Source organism: Mus musculus, chromosome 2 (assembly GCF_000001635.26).
Source record: "Mus musculus strain C57BL/6J chromosome 2, GRCm38.p6 C57BL/6J".
Lineage (NCBI taxonomy): Eukaryota > Metazoa > Chordata > Mammalia > Rodentia > Muridae > Mus > Mus musculus.
In genome coordinates this window covers 88,661,585-88,683,968 of record NC_000068.7, presented here as the reverse complement: position 1 = coordinate 88,683,968, position 22,384 = coordinate 88,661,585, and the positions used below count along the sequence as shown (strand labels likewise).

At 36.7% G+C, this 22,384-nt stretch overlaps 2 protein-coding genes across 2 annotated transcripts; one reads left to right on the top strand and one right to left on the bottom strand.

Annotated features, from left to right (window-relative positions):
* The first annotated feature begins 238 nt into the window (after positions 1 to 238).
* Positions 239 to 1,165, top strand: Olfr1195 (olfactory receptor 1195). Its single transcript, NM_146753.2, has one exon. The coding sequence runs from the start codon at positions 239 to 241 to the stop codon at positions 1,163 to 1,165; it is 927 nt and encodes a 308-aa protein (NP_666964.1).
* A 3,990-nt stretch (positions 1,166 to 5,155) lies between these two features.
* Positions 5,156 to 6,112, bottom strand: Olfr1193 (olfactory receptor 1193). The gene has a single exon (NM_001011517.2). It carries the CDS (start codon positions 6,110 to 6,112, stop codon positions 5,156 to 5,158), a length of 957 nt encoding a protein of 318 aa, NP_001011517.2.
* Between the last annotated feature and the right edge of the window lie 16,272 nt (positions 6,113 to 22,384).

Here is a 22,384-nt window from a genome sequence, read left to right as displayed (position 1 = left end):
GCATTTTTGTTGTGGAAAGTGCTGTGGAGAAGTTACCAATTTCATCAGCTTTCTTAAAAATTATATTGAAATTGCAGACAGAGAGTGAGAATAACAATTTAATAATACATAAATGGAATATTTTTATGAGAAAGAAATACATTTGCTTAAAATAATCCATCACTCCATGTGGTAAAGCTAATTCCTTTATCTTTTGCAGGTGACACATTTCATTTGGTTTCCTTCTCATTCATGAACCATGCAGCTGAATATCAATGTGACAGAGTTCATTCTTCTTGGATTGACACAGGACCCCAGCAGGAAGAACATAGTGTTTGCCATTTTCCTGTTCTTTTATATGGGGACATTACTAGGTAATTTCCTTATCATTGTTACTATTAAGACAAGCCCGGCCCTTGGGAGTCCCATGTACTTCTTCCTGTTCTACTTATCCTTGTCTGACACCTGCTTCTCAACAACTGTAGCCCCGAGAACAATTGTGGATTCCCTGCTGAAAGAGGCCTCTATCTCTTTCAATGAGTGCATAATCCAAGTCTTCACGTTTCATTTATTTGGTTCCCTGGAGATCTTTATCCTCATCCTCATGGCTGTTGACCGCTATGTGGCCATCTGTAAGCCTCTGCACTATATGACCATCATGAATCGCCAGGTCTGTGGAATGCTGGTGGCCACAGTCTGTGTGGGATCCTGTATACATTCATCAGTTCAGATAATTCTGGCCTTGAGTTTACCTTTCTGTGGTCCCAATGAGATTGATCACTATTTCTGTGACTTACAGCCACTGTTGAAACTTGCCTGTTCCGACACATATGTGATCAACCTTCTCCTGGTGTCCAATAGTGGAACCCTTTGTACAGTGAGTTTCCTTATGCTCATGGTCTCATATATCATTATTCTCTATTCTTTGAGGAATCACAGTGCTGAGGGGAGGAGAAAAGCTCTGTTCACTTGTGTCTCTCATATCATAGTAGTCATTTTGTTTTTTGTGCCCTGCATATTTATATACACACGTCCTGCCACCACCTTCCCTATGGACAAGATGATATCTGTGTTTTATACAATTTGTACACCTTTCCTAAACCCTCTGATTTACACACTGAGGAATGCAGAGGTGAAAAATGCCATGAGGAAGTTGTGGAGCAAAAAAATTTCTGATGATATATAAGTACTCAAATTTTTTTAGATTCTTTTTTTTTTTTTCTTTTTTTTGAGACAGGGTTTCTCTGTGTAGCCTTGGCTGTCCTGGAACTCACTATGTAGACCAGGCTGGCCTCGAACTTGGAAATCCACCTGCCTCTGCCTCCCAAGTGCTGGGATTAAAGGTGTGCACTGTACTCAATTTTTTAAATAGATTTTAATAAAGAAAATAGTAGTTTCGCCTACTTTTAAAATACCACTGTCTTAGGAAGGTACTATTTGTTTCTTCTAGACAATGGGCATAACAAATGTATCCTTAAGTAATACATCAAACTAGTCTTTTGCAAAAGAGGATGTAGCAATAAGATGCAAACGTTTGTCTCAGTCACATTGTTTAAATATTTATCCCTATTAGGTCCATGTTTAGGTCTTACAACTTATATTTGGTACAATATTTACCTTTCTAACAGTTTATTTTATTCTTGATTTCTTTATTTCTGATTGTGATTATTTTTCTTCAAGATGTTTCATTCAGGTCTTATTCAACCAAATTAGTATACTAGATTCACAAATATTTATAAGTTTTATTTCAAAGTATACTGTGAATATGATTTATGCATTTGTGTGCATATGTGACCATGCTCTTCCTGTTCATATATTTCTTATTCTTAACAACTAACTGGGAAACATCTTTAAACATTAATGGTTTTTGTGATTATTACTATGGCTAGAATATATGTGTGAATATCTTCTGTTTATCTATCATTTATCTATCTATCATCTATCTATCATTTAATTATCATCTAACATTTATTTATCAATAATCTAACATTTATCTAACATATATTTATTGTTCTATCAATAGATAGATAAATACACAGAGAGAGAGAAATAAAAAGAGAATTGTGCATGTATATACATATAGTAGATAATTTACCATTTAGTCTTGAGATTATGCTATTAGTTTCTCTCTCTCTCTCTCTCTCTCTCTCTCTCTCTCTCTCTGTGTGTGTGTGTGTGTGTGTGTGTGTGCATGTGTGTGTGATCACTTGGATCCTTTAATAATGATAAAATAAGTAGGGAGAACTCACCCACTGGCAGAGTTCCTCTGAAGTTAGGAAGAACATGCCTTGTGGCTTTATTATATTTTTAATTTAATTTAAAAATCTGACACTTTGAACTTTGGGGAGCATTGTTTCATCTTAAAAAATAAATATTCTGGGCAGTGATGGCACATGCCTTTAATCCCAGCACTCAGGAGGCAGAGGCAGGAGGATTTCTGAGTTTGAGGCCAGCCTGGTCTACTAAGTGAGTTCCAGGACAGCCAGGGATACACAGAGAAACCCTGTCTTAAAAAAAAAAGAAAAAAGAAAAAAAGAAAAGAAAAAGAAAAAAGAAAGAAAGGAAGAAAGAAAGAAAGAAAGGAAGAAAGAGAAAAAGAAAGAAAAAAGAAAATAAATATTATAATCAAGTCAGTAAGAAATTATAAATTTACAGAAACCATGCTGCTTCCAAAGTCAAAATTTTACCTGCAAGCAATTGTTTTACCCATAATTTATTCAGAAAATTCCTTTGAAAATGAGCATTTTTGGATATGCCTTCTATATATTAAATGTTATTGATATACTTCTATTATATTATTCATTTATAAAAGATAAAACTATTGAAAAATCAAGAAACATAGTTTCTTTCATTTTATTTTGCCTTGTTTCAAAAATGTGCAACATAGGAAGTCTTCTATGTGTTGTAAGCCTCTAAAATTAGGAAAATGTAGAGATGAAGATGACAATTCTTTAAGTATAATTTGTTAATCTTTCTTGAACACACAACATAGAAGACAATAACGTTTTTGCTTCACCTTTTAAGATATGTCAGTGTTTTCTTCATAAGGTTGCCATGTTCTTTTGAAATAAAGAACGCCCCTATGGCAAAATAACCATATACGTATACATATTTACACACAGTGTACACACATAATGACTGTGGTGATGGATGTCTTTATTTAATTGCTTTTAATACTCATTTTTCATACTGTTTGCATATTTAACTTTGTATATACATCAAGTAAAACAATTTCATCAATGCTACAATAAAAATGGGAAAAAATAAAACAAGTGAAACTAACTTATTCTGCAGTGTTGGCTAACATCATTTTCAGGACTCTGATAAGCATTCCTTTCATTTCTACTTAGAATTTTGATAACTGGTCAGAATTTCTGGATCCACTATGCTTCATAGATGATGAAACAGGGACAAGAGAGTGAGTAGGAGATCTTCCTGCCTTCAAACATGGTATTTCTGATGTTCATTATCTATACCACTGTCTACTTTGAAAGAAAAGTGAATTGAAAGCCCTTCTAGTATAGCCATATTTTTAAATAAAAGATGCTATATTTAAAGGAAAGGAACACATTTGCAAAATGGCTCTCAAAATGACAAAGAACTTAGCAATTTCTTTTCCATCTCTAAATTATATAGACATGTACCTTATTTGAAGAAAATAGCACCCAGGGTGAGGAAATGCAGGGCCAAAGACACCAAACCCAGACACTATTACTGATGCAAAGAAGTACTTGTAGACAGGAGCCTGGTATTGCTGCCCTCAGAGAGATTCTGCCATTGCCTGACTAAGACAGATGCAGATACTTACAACCAACCATCGGACTGAGGCCAGGGACCCCAATGGAAGCGTTAGGGGAAGTACTGAAGTAGTTGAAAGGAATTGCAACCCCATAGGAAAAATTAACTTGACCCCTCAGATATCCCAGGTACTAAATCACCAACCAAAGAGTATACATGTGTGGGTCCATGGTTCCAGCTACATATGTAGCAGAGGACTGCCTTATCTCAGGCATCAAGTGGAGGGGAGGTACTAGGTCCTGTGAAGGCTTGTTGCCCCAGTGAAGGGGGATGCTGGAGGGGTGAGCTGGAAGTGGGTGGGGGAGCACCCCTTAGAGGCAAAGGGGAGGGGGATTGGGAGAAGTGTTTATAGAGGGGAGACTGGCAAAGGGGGACATCATTTGAAATGCATATAAAAAATAATAATAGAAAGAAATGGGAACTTTAGAAAGAAAAGGAAAATATTGATAAAATATAATGGAAAGGAGATACAAAACTCTAGTAAATTTTTACATTTCATTTACATGGCAAGGTAAAGAAAAACAGATGAGATGAAGTCTCAGTTTTTGAGGCTGTCCTGGTACATGCCATATAACTGAGGTCAATTCAAAAATCCCATACCTCATCCTATGTATAGGTAGAAATAGATAATTAAATTTTAACAATATACAATAAAACAATGGTAAATACACATTTTTACCAACGAAGTCTCATGTTGTAGATCCCAGTGAAGGGAAGTTTTATACTCCGAAATTTATGTCCAAAATGAGGATGGGACGAATGAAATGATATAAGTGAAAAATGGTATCTTACAATATAGTCAATCAAATCTTCTAATACTTGGAGTAAAAGAATTGAGCAATAAAGAGTGGAAATAGTATTTACAAAACCATATGATGGAAAGTAAGCTTTTGTCATCTAAATGTCTTATTATTACAGTCTTTGACAGTTGTATCCCTATTTTTAACATTATGATGCTTGATATTCTCTTTGTTTTCTAAAATCATGTTAAAAAGACATTTGCTTAGATATGGTGCTTTGCATGTGTATGATTGCATACACATGTAGGGTATACCAACACTGAGAGCTTACTAGGTAAATAACATATTTTGAAATGATAGAAACAGCCTTAAGTATGTCAGTAGCATGATCTCATTTAAAAATAGTTAAGTCGAAAAAGGATAAATTAATGATTTTTTATGAGGATTCTTATGAGTAATGGAATTTCTTTGTCATTCAAATTTCAGAAAATTACTGGACCATAAACTATTATTATATTGTCATGATTATTATACCTTACTTCTGTGTAGTACATTGCCCCATTATTTTTCTTTTGAATCCGCTATTGTTATTATTTCTCCAAACAATGGCATTAGTCAAGGCTAAAGAATTTTTTCTGCTATTTCCCAGTAGTTTCCCAGGAAAACTTTCTAGCCCACAGTTTTCTCATTGCATTCTTTACTTCTGCATTTCTTAGAGTGTAAATTAGAGGATTCAGCATGGGAGTGATAATGGTGTAAAATATAGCTACCATCTTGTCCTCAGAGAAGGTAGTGTCAGGCCGCATATACATAAAAGTACAGGGGCCAAAAAAAATGATGACAACAGCAATGTGGGATCCACAAGTGGAGAGAGCTTTGCGTCTGCCTTCAGATGACTGCTTTCTCAGAGACATGAGAATGACTGTGTATGAGATCAGCAAGATGACAAAACTTCCCAATGCAATGGTGCCACTGTTTGCTGTCACAAAAATACCAACAATGTAAGTGTCAGTGCAGGCAAGTTTCAGTACAGGATGTACATCACAGAAATAGTGATCAATCTCATTCGGTCCACAAAAGGGGAGCTGGACCACAAGAGCCACTTGGATAATAGAATGTAAGAAGCCACCGATCCATGTTCCGAGCAACATCTTATTGCATCTTTCCCGGTCCATCATAGTCATATAGTGGAGAGGTTTACAAATGGCCACATATCTATCATAGGCCATGACAGTAAGAATGAAGATCTCAGTGCAACCAAAGAAATGAACCACAAAGAGTTGTAACATGCACCCCACATAGGATATAGTCTTTTTCTTCACTAACAGGTCAATAATCATCTTGGGTGCTGTGACTGAGGAGTAGCAAATGTCCACAAAAGACAGAAAGTTGAGGAAAAAATACATGGGAAACTTGAAAAGATTGCCACTGCAAACTGTCAACATGATGAGGAGGTTTCCTAGCAGAATGACCATGTAAAAGAAGGAGAACACCACAAAGCACACTTTTTCAACCTCAGGGTTCTGAGAAAGACCCAAGAAAATGAATTCAGTGACATTATTTACTTCTTCCATGGAATAAGTCCTTGAGGCCATATCCTCAAAAGAATGTTATATTACCTAAAGGACAAATAAATAAAACCACCAACATTCATTTGTATTTTAAAAGAAATAAGTAATTATAGTGGCTACTGGTTGAAGTTAATCACTTACATTTTCTATACTTAGGTTTCATTTTAAGTGCATTTATTTTGATCAAGTTACCTCAATTTTATATTCTGTGATATTTCAATTCATGTGAAAAATGAAGTTCAAAGACACAAACCAATTCTTAAAGTATCGTGAGATATTTGAAGAGCACTTTCCTCTACTTTTTAAAGTTTATAATCAGCTTCTAAATATACTTTTATTTTGTGTAAGATTTCTATTACATTTCAAACAGATTTTGCTGCTTGAAGCTATGATAATATTTATGTATATGCAAATGTTTACTGCATCTTATACAGAAATATGAATATTTGCTCAGATTTGCCTTGCTTCATACTGCCTGTTCTGGATGTGACATGTGCTCAGAATTCTCAAGTAGGACAGCTCCAGTGGCTCCTGAAAGTTTCCCTTCTCATAAATGTTGGATTTCATGAAATAAAATTATGATCTCTCAGTTAACCTCAAGAGTTCAACATCAATATGTGGTGCCATAGAACAAGACTTAAATTAGGAATATTTAATTCTGAAATAATCCCAATGTAACCCCAATAAATCATTTAAGTTTATGATTCCTCTGTTATTTCATTTATGGTATAATAAAGCTTAAAGTCATCTTTATTCGTCAACAAAGGCCACTTCTACAATAAAATTAAGTTACCCCATAAGCATAGAATAGCTACAAAGTCCTGAGATGGGGCAAAGATAAGAATTAATGACAATAGAAGAAGAATCTTCAGCAGATCAAGCCATCTCTACTTACTTGATCAAGATGGAAGAAAAGTCCCAGGTAGTTTTTTTGGTGCAATGAGGTTACTCCAGGATTTCTCCATAATTACCTTTACTTGATATTTAAATGCTTCCATGAAACAAAGAGAAAAAAGAAGTGTTATGTTCTTCAGTGTTTCTTCATGCATCCTCATATTTCCTGCTTTGTATTAGCTACAGCATACCACTCAAAGGAAACTTTGAATTCTATGTTTCTGGCAGAGGTTATCATTCAACTGACCTGGAATAAGGCTAAAGAGAGGAAAAAGTTTTATTTGAATAGAAGTAACTGTAGTGGTAGAATTACAGGCATTCTAATGGGATGTTATTGAAATAAAAGAGCAGCTATGAATTAATCATGACTCGTAGAAACTTGAAGATCCTTTCTCAAATCAACACATATAAATGATCCCTGAAGTGGCAGGCTGTCATTTTGGGAATGCATCTCTTAAGGTCAATTGTGTTTACTTCTTGCAGACATAGAACCCTGTGACATTTTCAACTGTTTTTTGCAGAAAAAGGGGCCAAACGTAAGTTTATGGAAAGTCATGTATGCTGTGAATTTCCAGGTCTTTGCCCTAGAGTTGTAGAACAGTCACTGTCCTCCTTTCTCCTTTTATGTATTACAGATTCATGGGAAAAATTAACCAAAGAACAGTATCATTCCAATCAGATTTGGAATCAAGTTCAATGCCATGGTTCTAAGAAATGGTTCTTTTTAAGCATTCTATTGTTTTTTTAAAACACAAATTATTCAACACCAAGGAGGTCATATCTTAGAAGTTTAGAGCAATTGTTACATGATTTAGTAATATCTTTGTAGAAGACATAGATACTTACACATAAACTTGATACTAATCCACTAAGGTCTAAAGCACAGAGAACTAGGGCAAACACTCTTTCTCTAAGACAGTTTGCATCTAAAACCCTCTGACTTCTACCTTTCCAGCAGTTCAGACTTGATACTGTTCTTGAAATGACTGGCATATTTTATTTTTAATTTTCCATTTATGACTCATTACTATCTCTAAGGATGTATATATACAGGTAGATATAAGTTATCATCTTATCTTTGTCTTTACAATCCCGTACTTTCTTTTCTTACAAAACCAGAACATATAAATATTATTATAAATGCAAAAATCCGACTGCCCCTCATTTCCAACTACATTCTTTTCTAAGTTTGAGACAGACACATCTGCTAATATTTTCCAAATGGTTTTTAACTCACATAATGTTTTTAGATTCTCCTTAGATAGTGTAGAAATTCTAAATAATTATGAACAACTAGTACTGGAGAATCCTTGGTCCTCTAAACTAAGAATGGCAGAGTTGAATCTTCCTTGTTCCATGATCTCTCATCTACTGAAATGAAAACTTCTTTTACATCTTATGTAGTCTTGTTAAGAAAAGAAAGGAAAACAGTAATGACCTTGGGGAAAATGTATTCCCAGAGTTTTTTTCCATGGTCAAAATAAAATTACAGACCTAAAATGAACTTTAAATTCTAGTATCTATTGATTTTAAAACTAAATATTTTAAATATTTTATAATAATAATTATTATTACTAAATTAAATATTTTAAATTTAAAAGTTGGTGATTCTAGTTAAGAAAATAGAAGTAATATTTTTATTGTGATTTTATTACTTGAATTACTGTACATTGCTATACATACTAAATGTTTATTGTATTAAATTACATTACCTGTTTTATCTCATTGTATGGGGTTGAATTGCTTGTCTACTTCTAGCAAACTAGAAAATCTAGATATAAAGAAAAATATGTAGAAAGAGAACGTCACTTCTAAAGCACTTTGTCAAGCATGGTAATATATGCTTTTAATCCTAGTACAGGGGAGGTAGAGACATATGGTTCTTTATGAGTTCAAGGCCAGACTGTTCTACACAGAAAGTTCCAGACCAGCTATAGGTACATAATGAAACCTATATTTTATTTATTACCAAATGATACGTTGTCCAATTAGATAGCAAGCAAGCAAGCAATCAAATAAAGGAAAGAAAGAAAGAGAGAGAGAGAGGGAGAAAGAGAGAGAGAGAGAGAGGGAGAGAGAGAGAGAGAGAGAGAGAGAGAGAGAGAGAGAGAGAGAGAGAGAAGGAAAGAAAGAAAGAAAGAAAGAAAGAAAGAAAAAAAGAAAGAAAGAAAGAAAGGAAGGAAGGAAGGAAGGAAGGAAGGAAGGAAGAGAGAAAAAGAAAGCAACAAAGGAACAAAGAAACAAAGACAGAAAGGAAGACAGAAAGAAAGAAAGGCAGAAAAACTGGTGGTGGGAAGAAACTGGTTGTAGGAGGTAGACTTGGAGCTGAGCTGAGCTGCAGGTAAATAATTCACCTGTGGACAAATATACCCATAGACAGTGGTATATCCAAGCTCCATTAAAACAGCATTGTCTGAAAATAAAAATGAAGAAATTTTTAAAAATAAATATGAAATAAAGTCCCACAAGTTTCATCAGATTTCTAAGGCTTCTCAATGACACCGTAATTTTCTCTTTTGTAAATTAGGGCAAAATATTCATACCACATGGGTTAACTAGGAAAAAGTCTTTGTTTATGGAATAAAATTGTACAATTATATCTGTCTATTTGATTCTGGTATCATAATATTTTGGAAGTTTACTATGTAATTGCATTGTTGTTAACTTGTTTTTATTTATTAACAAATGATACTGGATTCTGTAGCTACGTCCTTGTAGAAATTGGATATTTGTATTGCTAGTTTGTGGTTATAATTATCTATGCTTTTGTGAATATTTATGTGTAATTAATGCACGCATACATTTTCAGTACTTTTGCATGGGAACATAAAATTGCAATCATAAAAGGTTGAAATTACGTTCTTTGCAGAGAAACTTATAGAGGTGGACATTATTACAACAAACCAAGTAAGCTATACACAGAAAGAAAATATATCACTTTTTTCTCTAATGGAGCATATCTATCAAATATCTATCTTCTATCTATCTATCTATCTATCTATCTATCTATCTATCTATCTATCTATCTATGTATCTATCTATGAGGAGCTATGCATAGAAATACTCCAAAGGGTGCTGAGAGAAAGAAACAAAATATAGTAATAGAGAAAAGAAAAATATCATACATTTTCAACATATTTAATTGTATATATCTGTGTAGACACAACCATATGTTTGTATAGCTGTGTATGTGGGAAACAATAGAGAGGGAGGGCAGGGAGGCTAGTGAAAAATAATGGGGAATTAAAATTATCAAGATGCCGTTACATATTTATACATATACTGATACATATGTGCAATCATGCATGCATACATACAAGTGTGCATCTGTGAATGTCATAATTTTAATTTTAATTATATTTCTTTCATTTATTTTAGAGTTGGATAGAGTGAAGGCAGGCACAATATGAGAGTGAAGGTCAATGTCCAACTTGCAGATGTAGGTTTTTTCTTATTACTTGGGTCCTAGAAATCACAGGTCTTCATGCTTGAAAACAGTAACATCACACCAGCCCCTAAAACACACTATTTTATATGCCAGTTAAAATTTTTAACTGAGAACAGGCTTACTTTAACTGCAGGCTTTCTTTTTGCAGAATTCTTTTAATACATATGAAAGCAATTGTGCAACAGTTTACAACAACCTCAAACGTAGTATCATTAGTCTTTCAGTATTGAACTGTTTTAATTCTTTATAATACCTTTCATTTATAGAGGATCTAAGAAAGTGAAATATAACTCTTCATGTATTTGATGTTTTACTGTCTTTATCGTAAATAAGTCTCTGTTAGATCTCAATTTTAAAGAATACTTTATTGTACTTGTTTGTTGTTTATGTGTTAGCATGTTTGTAAGAGTGTGTGCACTTGACAGCATGTGAAAATAAACATGACCGGTCAACTTCGGGAACTGCATGTCTCTTTCCACTATACAGGACCAGAAAAAGAGCTCAGGATATTATGCTTGGTGGTTGAAGCCTTCCTCCATAAGTCATCCTACCAGTCCTGACATCTCTTGAGTATTGTATATTTGAGTGTGTGTGAGTCCACCATGACTGTGAACTGTTAGCTTGCCTTATTAGTTATTCTCTCATTCTCTTACTGGAAGACTTTACACAAAAGGTTTGTTTTATAGTTGTTTCAGAAACACTGAGTTATTAAATATCACAATCACTTTTGCTGCAGAGAAGACATTATTTGATAAGATTAGCTATTGTTGACTTTCTAAGTGCTAATCAAGTTAACATAATCATATAACATATCCAGGGGAGGTGGTTTCGTTTGGTTTGTTATTAACTCTAATACATACTTGGCTGTTATGAGAGTTCTCTGTTTTTTATTCCACAGAATTGTCAGCAATGTTCTTTTTAATTTATTTATCCACTTTTTCCTCTCCTCCCAGCCTGACCTTCAAAATTTCTAATCTCTATTAGCCACTCAGAGAAGGGGAAACTCCATCCACCACCCATGAAGTAGGGACCAAACCATCCTCCAATATCTACTCCAAGCAGGAATATGCACATCCTATACCACTGAGGCCAGACATGGCAGTCCATCTAGGGTAAGAGGATCCAAAGCGGGCAACAGAGTCAAAGACAACCCATGATTCAATTTTTAGGGGACCTGCATGAAGACCAAGCTGCTATAATTGTGTAGGAAGCCTATGCATCCTCTTTGGTTGGTGGATCAATAACTGTGTGCCCCTATGGGCCAAGGCTAGTCAGTCTCTAGGTAATATTGTGCTGTCCTTGTCCCTTCTGACTCCCTTTATCTTTTCCTCTACTGTTCCACAAGATTCCCACAGCTATACCTAATGTTTGGCTGTGGGTCTCTGCATCTATTTCCATTAGCTGCTGGATGAAACATCACAGAATACATTTAAGCAAAGTTCCTATCTGCAAACACAACAAAGTATCATTAATGGTATCAGGGGTTGCCACTCTTTGATGGGATGGGACTTAAGCTGGGTTATAGTCAATTTGCCATTCCCTCAATCTCTGTTCCATTCCCCTACTTATTCCTTCCTCCACCCAGTTCCCTCTCTCCATCTGCCTCTGATATCTATTTTTTTTCTCTTCTGAGTGATATTCAATCATCCTCTCTTGTACTCTCCTTGTTTCTTAGCTTCTTTGGCTCTTTGGATTGTAGCATGGTTATCCTGAATTTTATGCTTAAAGTCCACTTCTAAGTGAGTACACACCATGTGTGTCTTTTCTGTGTCTGGGTTATCTCACTTAGGATGATAGTTTCTAGTCCCAACCATTTGCCCTTAAATATTCCTCTATTGAGAATTTTCTGTGCTTTATTTATTTTTAATTTGATTATTTGTATTTTTTATGTCAATTTCATGAATTCTTTATATATTTTAGATATTAGTCACTTGTCAGAATTAGAATTTGTGAAAACCTTTTCCCATTATGTAGGCTCCCTTTGTGCCCTATTGATGGTGTCCTTTTGCCTTATAGAAGATTTTCAATTTCCTGGGGTCTCATATTAATTGTTAATCTTAGTGCTTGAGCTCTAGCTATTCAGTTCAAGAAGTTGTGTCCTGTTCCAATTTGTTCAACGGAGTTCCCTACTTTCTCTTCTATTAGATTTAGTGTATCTGGTTTTATATTGAGGTTTTCAATCAACTTAGACTGTGTTATCTGCAGGGTGATAAACACACATCCTATTAGACCACAACCATTTGTTGAAGATACCTTCTTCTTTTCCACTGATAGTTTTGGCTTCTTTGTCATAAAGCAAGTGTTCATTGCACGTGGCTTTACTTTGTGGTCTAATTTGATTCCACTGATCAAACTCTCTGTATCTATACTAATACCGTGCAGGTTTTAGTCACTATTGCTCTATAGTCATATTTGTGATGAGGGATGGTAATTCCTCCAGGAGATCTTGTATTGCTCAGAATTATATTGGCCATCCTGGGTTTTATGTTTTTCCATATGGAGTTGAGAATTGTTCTTTCAAGGTTTATAAAAAATTTTGTTCGAATTTTGATGAGGATAACATTGAATCTGTAGGTTGCTTTTATCAAGATGGCCATTTTCACTATGTTAATCCTATTGATCCATGAAGATGGGAGATTTTCCATCTTCGGATATCGTCTTCAATTTACTTCTTCTAGGACATGAAGTTATCATCATACAAACCTTTCACTTGCTTAGTTAGAGTTGTATCAAGATATTTTATATTATTTGTGGCTACTGTAAAAGGTGTTGTTTCCTAAATTTCTTTCTCGGGTTGTTTATCATTTATATATAGGAAGGATTTTCGCGATGATATTTTATTTAGGCACTTTGCTGAAGGTATTTATCAGCTGTAGGATATCACTGGTAGAATTTTGGCATCACGGGGGAGGCGGCCTAAGCCACAGCAGCAGCGGTCGCCATCTTGGTCCGGGACCCGCCGAACTTAGGAAATTAGTCTGAACAGGTGAGAGGGTGCGCCAGAGAACCTGACAGCCTCTGGAACAGGCAGAAGCACAGAGGGGCTGAGGCAGCACCCTGTGTGGGCCGGGGACAGCCGGCCACCTTCCGGACCGGAGGACAGGTGCCCGCCCGGCTGGGGAGGCGACCTAAGCCACAGCAGCAGCGGTCGCCATCTTGGTCCGGGACCCGCCGAACTTAGGAAATTAGTCTGAACAGGTGAGAGGGTGCGCCAGAGAACCTGACAGCTTCTGGAACAGGCGGAAGCACAGAGGCGCTGAGGCAGCACCCTGCGTGGGCCGGGGACAGCCGGCCACCTTCCGGACCAGAGGACAGGTGCCCGCCCGGCTGGGGAGGCGACCTAAGCCACAGCAGCAGCGGTCACCATCTTGGTCCCGGGACTCCAAGGAACTTAGGAATTTAGTCTGCTTAGGTGAGAGTCTGTACCACCTGGGAACTGCCAAAGCAACACAGTGTCTGAGAAAGGTCCTGTTTTGGGCCTTCTTCTTCGGCCAGGAGGAGATCCAAATACAAGATATCTGCGCACCTTCCCTGTAAGAGAGCTTGCCAGCAGAGAGTGCTCTGAGCACTGAAACTCAGAGGAGAGAATCTGTCTCCCAGGTCTGCTGATAGACGGTAACAGAATCACCAGAAGAACAATCTCTAAACAGAGTCAACTATAACTACTAACTCCAGAGATTACCAGATGGCGAAAGGTAAACGGAGGAATCTTACTAACAGGAACCAAGACCACTCACCATCACCAGAACCCAGCACACCCACTTCGCCCAGTCCAGGGAACCCCAACACACCTGAGAACCTAGACCTAGATTTAAAAGCATATCTCATGATGATGGTAGAGGACATCAAGAAGGACTTTAATAAATCACTTAAAGAAATACAGGAGAACACTGCTAAAGAGTTACAAGTCCTTAAAGAAAAACAGGAAAACACAATCAAACAGGTAGAAGTCCTTACAGAAAAAGAGGAAAAAACATACAAACAGGTGATGGAAATGAACAAAACCATACTAGACCTAAAAAGGGAAGTAGACACAATAAAGAAAACTCAAAGCGAGGCAACACTAGAGATAGAAACCCTAGGAAAGAAATCTGGAACCATAGATTTGAGCATCAGCAACAGAATACAAGAGATGGAAGAGAGAATCTCAGGTGCAGAAGATTCCATAGAGAACATCGGCACAACAATCAAAGAAAATGGAAAATGCAAAAAGATCCTAACTCAAAATATCCAGGAAATCCAGGACACAATAAGAAGACCAAACGTACGGATAATAGGAGTGGATGAGAATGAAGATTTTCAACTCAAAGGTCCAGCAAACATCTTCAACAAAATTATTGAAGAAAACTTCCCAAATCTAAAGAATGAGATGCATATGAACATACAAGAAGCCTACAGAACTCCAAATAGACTGGACCAGAAAAGAAATTCCTCCCGACACATAATAATCAGAACATCAAATGCACTAAATAAAGATAGAATACTAAAAGCAGTAAGGGAAAAAGGTCAAGTAACATATAAAGGCAAGCCTATCAGAATTACACCAGATTTTTCACCAGAGACTATGAAAGCCAGAAGAGCCTGGACAGATGTTATACAGACACTAAGAGAACACAAACTGCAGCCCAGGCTACTATACCCAGCCAAACTCTCAATTATCATAGAGGGAGAAACCAAAGTATTCCACGACAAAACCAAATTCACGCATTATCTCTCCACGAATCCAGCCCTTCAAAGGATAATAACAGAAAAAAACCAATACAAGAACGGGAACAACGCCCTAGAAAAAACAAGAAGGTAATCCCTCAACAAACCTAAAAGAAGACAGCCACAAGAACAGAATGCCACCTTTAACAACTAAAATAACAGGAAGCAACAATTACTTTTCCTTAATATCTCTTAACATCAATGGTCTCAACTCGCCAATAAAAAGACATAGACTAACAAACTGGCTACACAAACAAGACCCAACATTTTGCTGCTTACAGGAAACTCATCTCAGAGAAAAAGATAGACACTACCTCAGAATGAAAGGCTGGAAAACAATTTTCCAAGCAAATGGTATGAAGAAACAAGCAGGAGTAGCCATCCTAATATCTGATAAGATTGACTTCCAACCCAAAGTCATCAAAAAAGACAAGGAGGGACACTTCATTCTCATCAAAGGTAAAATCCTCCAAGAGGAACTCTCAATTCTGAATATCTATGCTCCAAATACAAGAGCAGCCACATTCACTAAAGAAACTTTAGTAAAGCTCAAAGCACACATTGCGCCTCACACAATAATAGTGGGAGACTTCAACACACCACTTTCACCAATGGACAGATCATGGAAACAGAAACTAAACAGGGACACACTGAAACTAACAGAAGTGATGAAACAAATGGATCTGACAGATATCTACAGAACATTTTTCCCTAAAACAAAAGGATATACCTTCTTCTCAGCACCTCATGGTACCTTCTCCAAAATTGACCACATAATAGGTCACAAATCAGGCCTCAACAGATTCAAAAATATTGAAATTGTCCCATGTATCCTATCAGATCACCATGCACTAAGGCTGATCTTCAATAACAAAACAAATAACAGAAAGCCAACATTCACATGGAAACTGAACAACACTCTTCTCAATGATACCTTGGTCAAGGAAGGAATAAAGAAAGAAATTAAAGACTTTTTAGAGTTTAATGAAAATGAAGCCACAACGTACCCAAACCTTTGGGACACAATGAAAGCATTTCTAAGAGGGAAACTCATAGCTATGAGTGCCTTCAAGAAAAAACGGGAGAGAGCACATACTAGCAGCTTGACAACACATCTAAAAGCTCTAGAAAAAAAGGAAGCAAATTCACCCAAGAGGAGTAGACGGCAGGAAATAATCAAACTCAGGGGTGAAATCAACCAAGTGGAAACAAGAAGAACTATTCAAAGAATTAACCAAACGAGGAGTTGGTTCTTTGAGAAAATCAACAAGATAGATAAACCCTTAGCTAGACTCACTAAAGGGCACAGGGACAAAATCCTAATTAACAAAATCAGAAATGAAAAGGGAGACATAACAACAGATCCTGAAGAAATCCAAAACACCATCAGATCCTTCTACAAAAGGCTATACTCAACAAAACTGGAAAACCTGGACGAAATGGACAAATTTCTGGACAGATACCAGGTACCAAAGTTGAATCAGGATCAAGTTGACCTTCTAAACAGTCCCATATCCCCTAAAGAAATAGAAGCAGTTATTAATAGTCTCCCAGCCAAAAAAAGCCCAGGACCAGACGGGTTTAGTGCAGAGTTCTATCAGACCTTCAAAGAAGATCTAACTCCAGTTCTGCACAAACTTTTTCACAAGATAGAAGTAGAAGGTATTCTACCCAACTCATTTTATGAAGCCACTATTACTCTGATACCTAAACCACAGAAAGATCCAACAAAGATAGAGAACTTCAGACCAATTTCTCTTATGAACATCGATGCAAAAATCCTTAATAAAATTCTCGCTAACCGAATCCAAGAACACATTAAAGCAATCATCCATCCTGACCAAGTAGGTTTTATTCCAGGGATGCAGGGATGGTTTAATATACGAAAATCCATCAATGTAATCCATTATATAAACAAACTCAAAGACAAAAACCACATGATCATCTCGTTAGATGCAGAAAAAGCATTTGACAAGATCCAACACCCATTCATGATAAAAGTTCTGGAAAGATCAGGAATTCAAGGCCAATACCTAAACATGATAAAAGCAATCTACAGCAAACCAGTAGCCAACATCAAAGTAAATGGAGAGAAGCTGGAAGCAATCCCACTAAAATCAGGGACTAGACAAGGCTGCCCACTTTCTCCCTACCTTTTCAACATAGTACTTGAAGTATTAGCCAGAGCAATTCGACAACAAAAGGAGATCAAGGGGATACAAATTGGAAAAGAGGAAGTCAAAATATCACTTTTTGCAGATGATATGATAGTATATATAAGTGACCCTAAAAATTCCAACAGAGAACTCCTAAACCTGATAAACAGCTTCGGTGAAGTAGCTGGATATAAAATTAACTCAAACAAGTCAATGGCCTTTCTCTACAGAAAGAATAAACAGGCTGAGAAAGAAATTAGGGAAACAACACCCTTCTCAATAGCCACAAATAATATAAAATATCTCGGCGTGACTCTAACGAAGGAAGTGAAAGATCTGTATGATAAAAACTTCAAGTCCCTGAAGAAAGAAATTAAAGAAGATCTCAGAAGATGGAAAGATCTCCCATGCTCATGGATTGGCAGGACCAACATTGTAAAAATGGCTATCTTGCCAAAAGCAATCTACAGATTCAATTCAATCCCCATTAAAATTCCAACTCAATTCTTCAACGAATTAGAAGGAGCAATTTGCAAATTCATCTGGAATAACAAAAAACCGAGGATAGCAAAAACTCTTCTCAAGGATAAAAGAACCTCTGGTGGAATCACCATGCCTGACCTAAAGCTTTACTACAGAGCAATTGTGATAAAAACTGCATGGTACTGGTATAGAGACAGACAAGTGGACCAATGGAATAGAATTGAAGACCCAGAAATGAACCCACACACCTATGGTCACTTGATCTTCGACAAGGGAGCCAAAACCATCCAGTGGAAGAAAGACAGCATTTTCAACAATTGGTGCTGGCACAACTGGTTGTTATCATGTAGAAGAATGCGAATCGATCCATACTTATCTCCTTGTACTAAGGTCAAATCTAAGTGGATCAAGGAACTTCACATAAAACCAGAGACACTGAAACTTATAGAGGAGAAAGTGGGGAAAAGCCTTGAAGATATGGGCACAGGGGAAAAATTCCTGAACAGAACAGCAATGGCTTGTGCTGTAAGATCGAGAATTGACAAATGGGACCTAATGAAACTCCAAAGTTTCTGCAAGGCAAAAGACACTGTCTATAAGACAAAAAGACCACCAACAGACTGGGAAAGGATCTTTACCTATCCTAAATCAGATAGGGGACTAATATCCAACATATATAAAGAACTCAAGAAGGTGGACCTCAGAAAATCAAATAACCCCCTTAAAAAATGGGGCTCAGAACTGAACAAAGAATTCTCACCTGAGGAATACCGAATGGCAGAGAAGCACCTGAAAAAATGTTCAACATCCTTAATCATCAGGGAAATGCAAATCAAAACAACCCTGAGATTCCACCTCACACCAGTGAGAATGGCTAAGATCAAAAATTCAGGTGACAGCAGATGCTGGCGAGGATGTGGAGAAAGAGGAACACTCCTCCATTGTTGGTGGGATTGCAGGCTTGTACAACCACTCTGGAAATCAGTCTGGCGGTTCCTCAGAAAATTGGACATAGTACTACCGGAGGATCCAGCAATACCTCTCCTGGGCATATATCCAGAAGAAGCCCCAACTGGTAAGAAGGACACATGCTCCACTATGTTCATAGCAGCCTTATTTATAATAGCCAGAAACTGGAAAGAACCCAGATGCCCCTCAACAGAGGAATGGATACAGAAAATGTGGTACATCTACACAATGGAGTACTACTCAGCTATTAAAAAGAATGAATTTATGAAATTCCTAGCCAAATGGATGGACCTGGAGAGCATCATCCTGAGTGAGGTAACACAATCACAAAGGAACTCACACAATATGTACTCACTGATAAGTGGATACTAGCCCAAAACCTAGGATACCCAAGATATAAGATACAATTTCCTAAACACATGAAACTCAAGAAAAATGAAGACTGAAGTGTGGACACTATGCCCCTCCTTAGAAGTGGGAACAAAACACCCATGGAAGGAGTTACAGAAACAAAGTTTGGAGCTGAGATGAAAGGATGGACCATGTAGAGACTGCCATATCCAGGGATCCACCCCATAATCAGCATCCAAACGCTGACACCATTGCATATACTAGCAAGATTTTATCGAAAGGACCCAGATGTAGCTGTCTCTTGTGAGACTATGCCGGGGCCTAGCAAACACAGAAGTGGATGCTCACAGTCAGCTAATGGATGGATCACAGGGCTCCCAATGGAGGAGCTAGAGAAAGTACCCAAGGAGCTAAAGGGATCTTCAACCCTATAGGTGGAACAACATTATGAACTAACCAGTACCCCTGAGCTCTTGACTCTAGCTGCATATGTATCAAAAGATGGCCTAGTCGGCCATCACTGGAAAGAGAGGCCCATTGGACACGCAGACTTTGTGTGCCCCGGTACAGGGGAACGCCAGGGCCAAAGGGGGGGAGTGGGTGGGTAGGGGAGTGGGGGTGGGTGGGTAAGGGGGACTTTTGGTATAGCATTGGAAATGTAAATGAGCTAAATACCTAATAAAAAATGGAAAAAAAAAAAAAAAAAAAGAATTTTGGCATCACACACACAAACACACACACACACACACACACACACACACACACACATATATATATATATATATATATATATATATATATATATATATATATATATATATATAAAATGTGTGTATAGTCATACTTTCACTTCTTCCTTTACAAGTTGTATATCATCTATCTCCTTTAGTTGTTTCATTTCTCTAGCTAGAACTGCAAACACTACATTAAATAGATAGGAAATCTGGGCAGCCTGTTTTGTCCCTTATTTTAATGCAATTTCTTTAACTTTCTCTCCTTTTAATTTGGTATTTATTATTCAGTTGCTATATATTGCTTTTCTTGTACCTCACATCCCTGAATTTTCCAACACTTTTAAAATGAAGGGGAGTTGGATTTTATTTTTGATGTGTTCTTGGATTTGATTTGCAAGTATTTTATTGAGTATTCTTGCATCAATGTTCATAATAGAAGATGGTCTGGATTTTTTTCTTTTGAGTCTTTGTGTGGTTTAAGTATCAGGGTGAACTGTGGCCTAATATAATGAATTCAACAATTATCATTCCATCTATATTTTGTGGAATAATTTAAGGAGTGTCATCTCTTCTTTGAAAGACTGGGGGAGTGGTGAGAGTTATAATGAGTTCTTCTACTTCCTAAGAGGTTGTTAGAGTATTTAGATAATTTATCTGATCTTGATTTAACTTTGGAAAGTTAAATCTATCAAGAAAATTACCCATTTTTTTTTAAAATTTTCCAGCTGTGTGGAATACAGCCCTTTAAAGTAAGTCCTAATAAATCTCTGGGTATTTGTTGCTATGTCTCCCTTTTCATTTTTGATTTTGTTAATTAGGATACTCTCTCTCTGCTTTTTCATTAATTTTTCTAAGGGTTTGTCTATCTTGTAGATTTTCTCAAAGAACCAACATTGATTCTCTTTATTTATTTTATTTTATTTTTTTTTCTAATTCATTGATTTCAGCTTGAAATTTCATTATTTCCTGCTTTCTAATCCTCCTGGTGTTTGCTTCTTTTTGTTTTAAAGCTTTCAGTTTTGCCTTTAAGTTGCTCATATGAGATCTCTCCAATTTCATTCTTTAGGTCTTTTCTTCTTTCTTCCTTCCTTCCTTCCTTCCTTCCTTCCTTCCTTCCTTCTTTCTTTCTTTCTTTCTTTCTTTCTTTCTTTCTTTTTTTTTTCAAACAAAGTTTCTCTGTATAGCCCTGGCTGTCTTGGAACTCACTCTGTAGACCAGGCTGGCCTCAAACTCAAAAATCCACCTGTCCCTGTCTCCCAAGTACTGGGATTAAAGGAGTGCACCACCACTGCTTGGCCTCACCAATTTCTTTTTCTTTCTTTCTTTCTTTCTTTCTTTCTTTCTTTCTTTCTTTCTTTCTTTCTTTCTTTCTTTCTTCCTTCCTTCCTTCCTTCATCCTTCCTTCCTTCTTTCCTCCCTCCCTCCCTCCCTCCCTCCTGTTTTTTTTCTCTTTCTTTCTTTCTTTCTTTCTTTTTTTTTTTTTTTTTTTTTTTGAGACAGGGTTTCTCTATGTAGTCCTGGCTGTCCAGGCTGGCCTCGAACTCAGTTATGAAGGCACTTAGTTATATGAAGTTGCCTTTCAGCACTGCTTTCATTGTGTCTCTACCTTTAGGAATGTTGGGCCTTCATTTTTATTGAATTCTGGAAAATCTTTAACTTCTTTATTTCTTTCCTGACCCACTGGTCATTCAATAGAGAGAAGCTCAGTTTTCACAAGTTTATAGAATTTCTGTTGTTTAACTTGTCAAATTCCTGATTTTATCCATGGTGTTCTGATAAGGCAAAAGGGATTATTTTGATTTCATCTACTAAGACTTGCTTTGTGGCCAAGAATATGGTCGATTTTGGAGAAGATTCTAGGAGACATGGAGAAAAAGTTCTGTGCACTCATGCTTGCATGCCAGCGTGCATATGTGGATGCGTGCATGTGTGTGGGGGGGGAGGATGTGTGTCTGTGTATGTGTTTGAGTGACATGTTCTGTAGATACCTCTTAGATCGACATTTGATTTATAATCTCTATTATTTTTATTATTTCTCTGTTTATTTCTGTCTCAATGAACTGTCCATTGGTGAAATTGTGATATTGAAGTCTCACAATATTTCTGCATGGGGTTCAACGTGTGATTTACCTTTTACTTATCTTCCATTTACAAATGTGTGAGTCCTTACATTTGAGGCACAGATATTCAGAATTAAGGTGTCATCCTGTTCAAACTTTCCTATGATGAGTATAAAGTGTTTTTTCCCATCTCTTTTATTAATTTTGGTTGAAAAAAATCTATTTTATTAGATGTTAGAATGATTACTTCTTCTTGCTTCTTGGGTGGGTCCATTTGCTTGGAAACCCATTTCTAGCCATTTACTCTGAGGTAATGTCTATCTTTGTTGCTGAAGTGTATTTCTTCTAGGTAGCAGAATGATGGATCCTGTTTTTACATCCACTGTATTAATCTGTTTCTTTTTATTGGGTAATTGAGTCCATTGATGTTGAGAGATATTAATGACCATGGATTGCTCAATCCTGATATTTTGATGTTGCTGTTGGTTTTGTGT

Coding starts and splice junctions, on each gene's coding strand:
- Olfr1195 (NM_146753.2), top strand. CDS start 239: ATGCAGCTGAATATCAATGTGACAGAGTTCATTCTTCTTGGATTGACA.
- Olfr1193 (NM_001011517.2), bottom strand. CDS start 6,112: ATGGCCTCAAGGACTTATTCCATGGAAGAAGTAAATAATGTCACTGAA.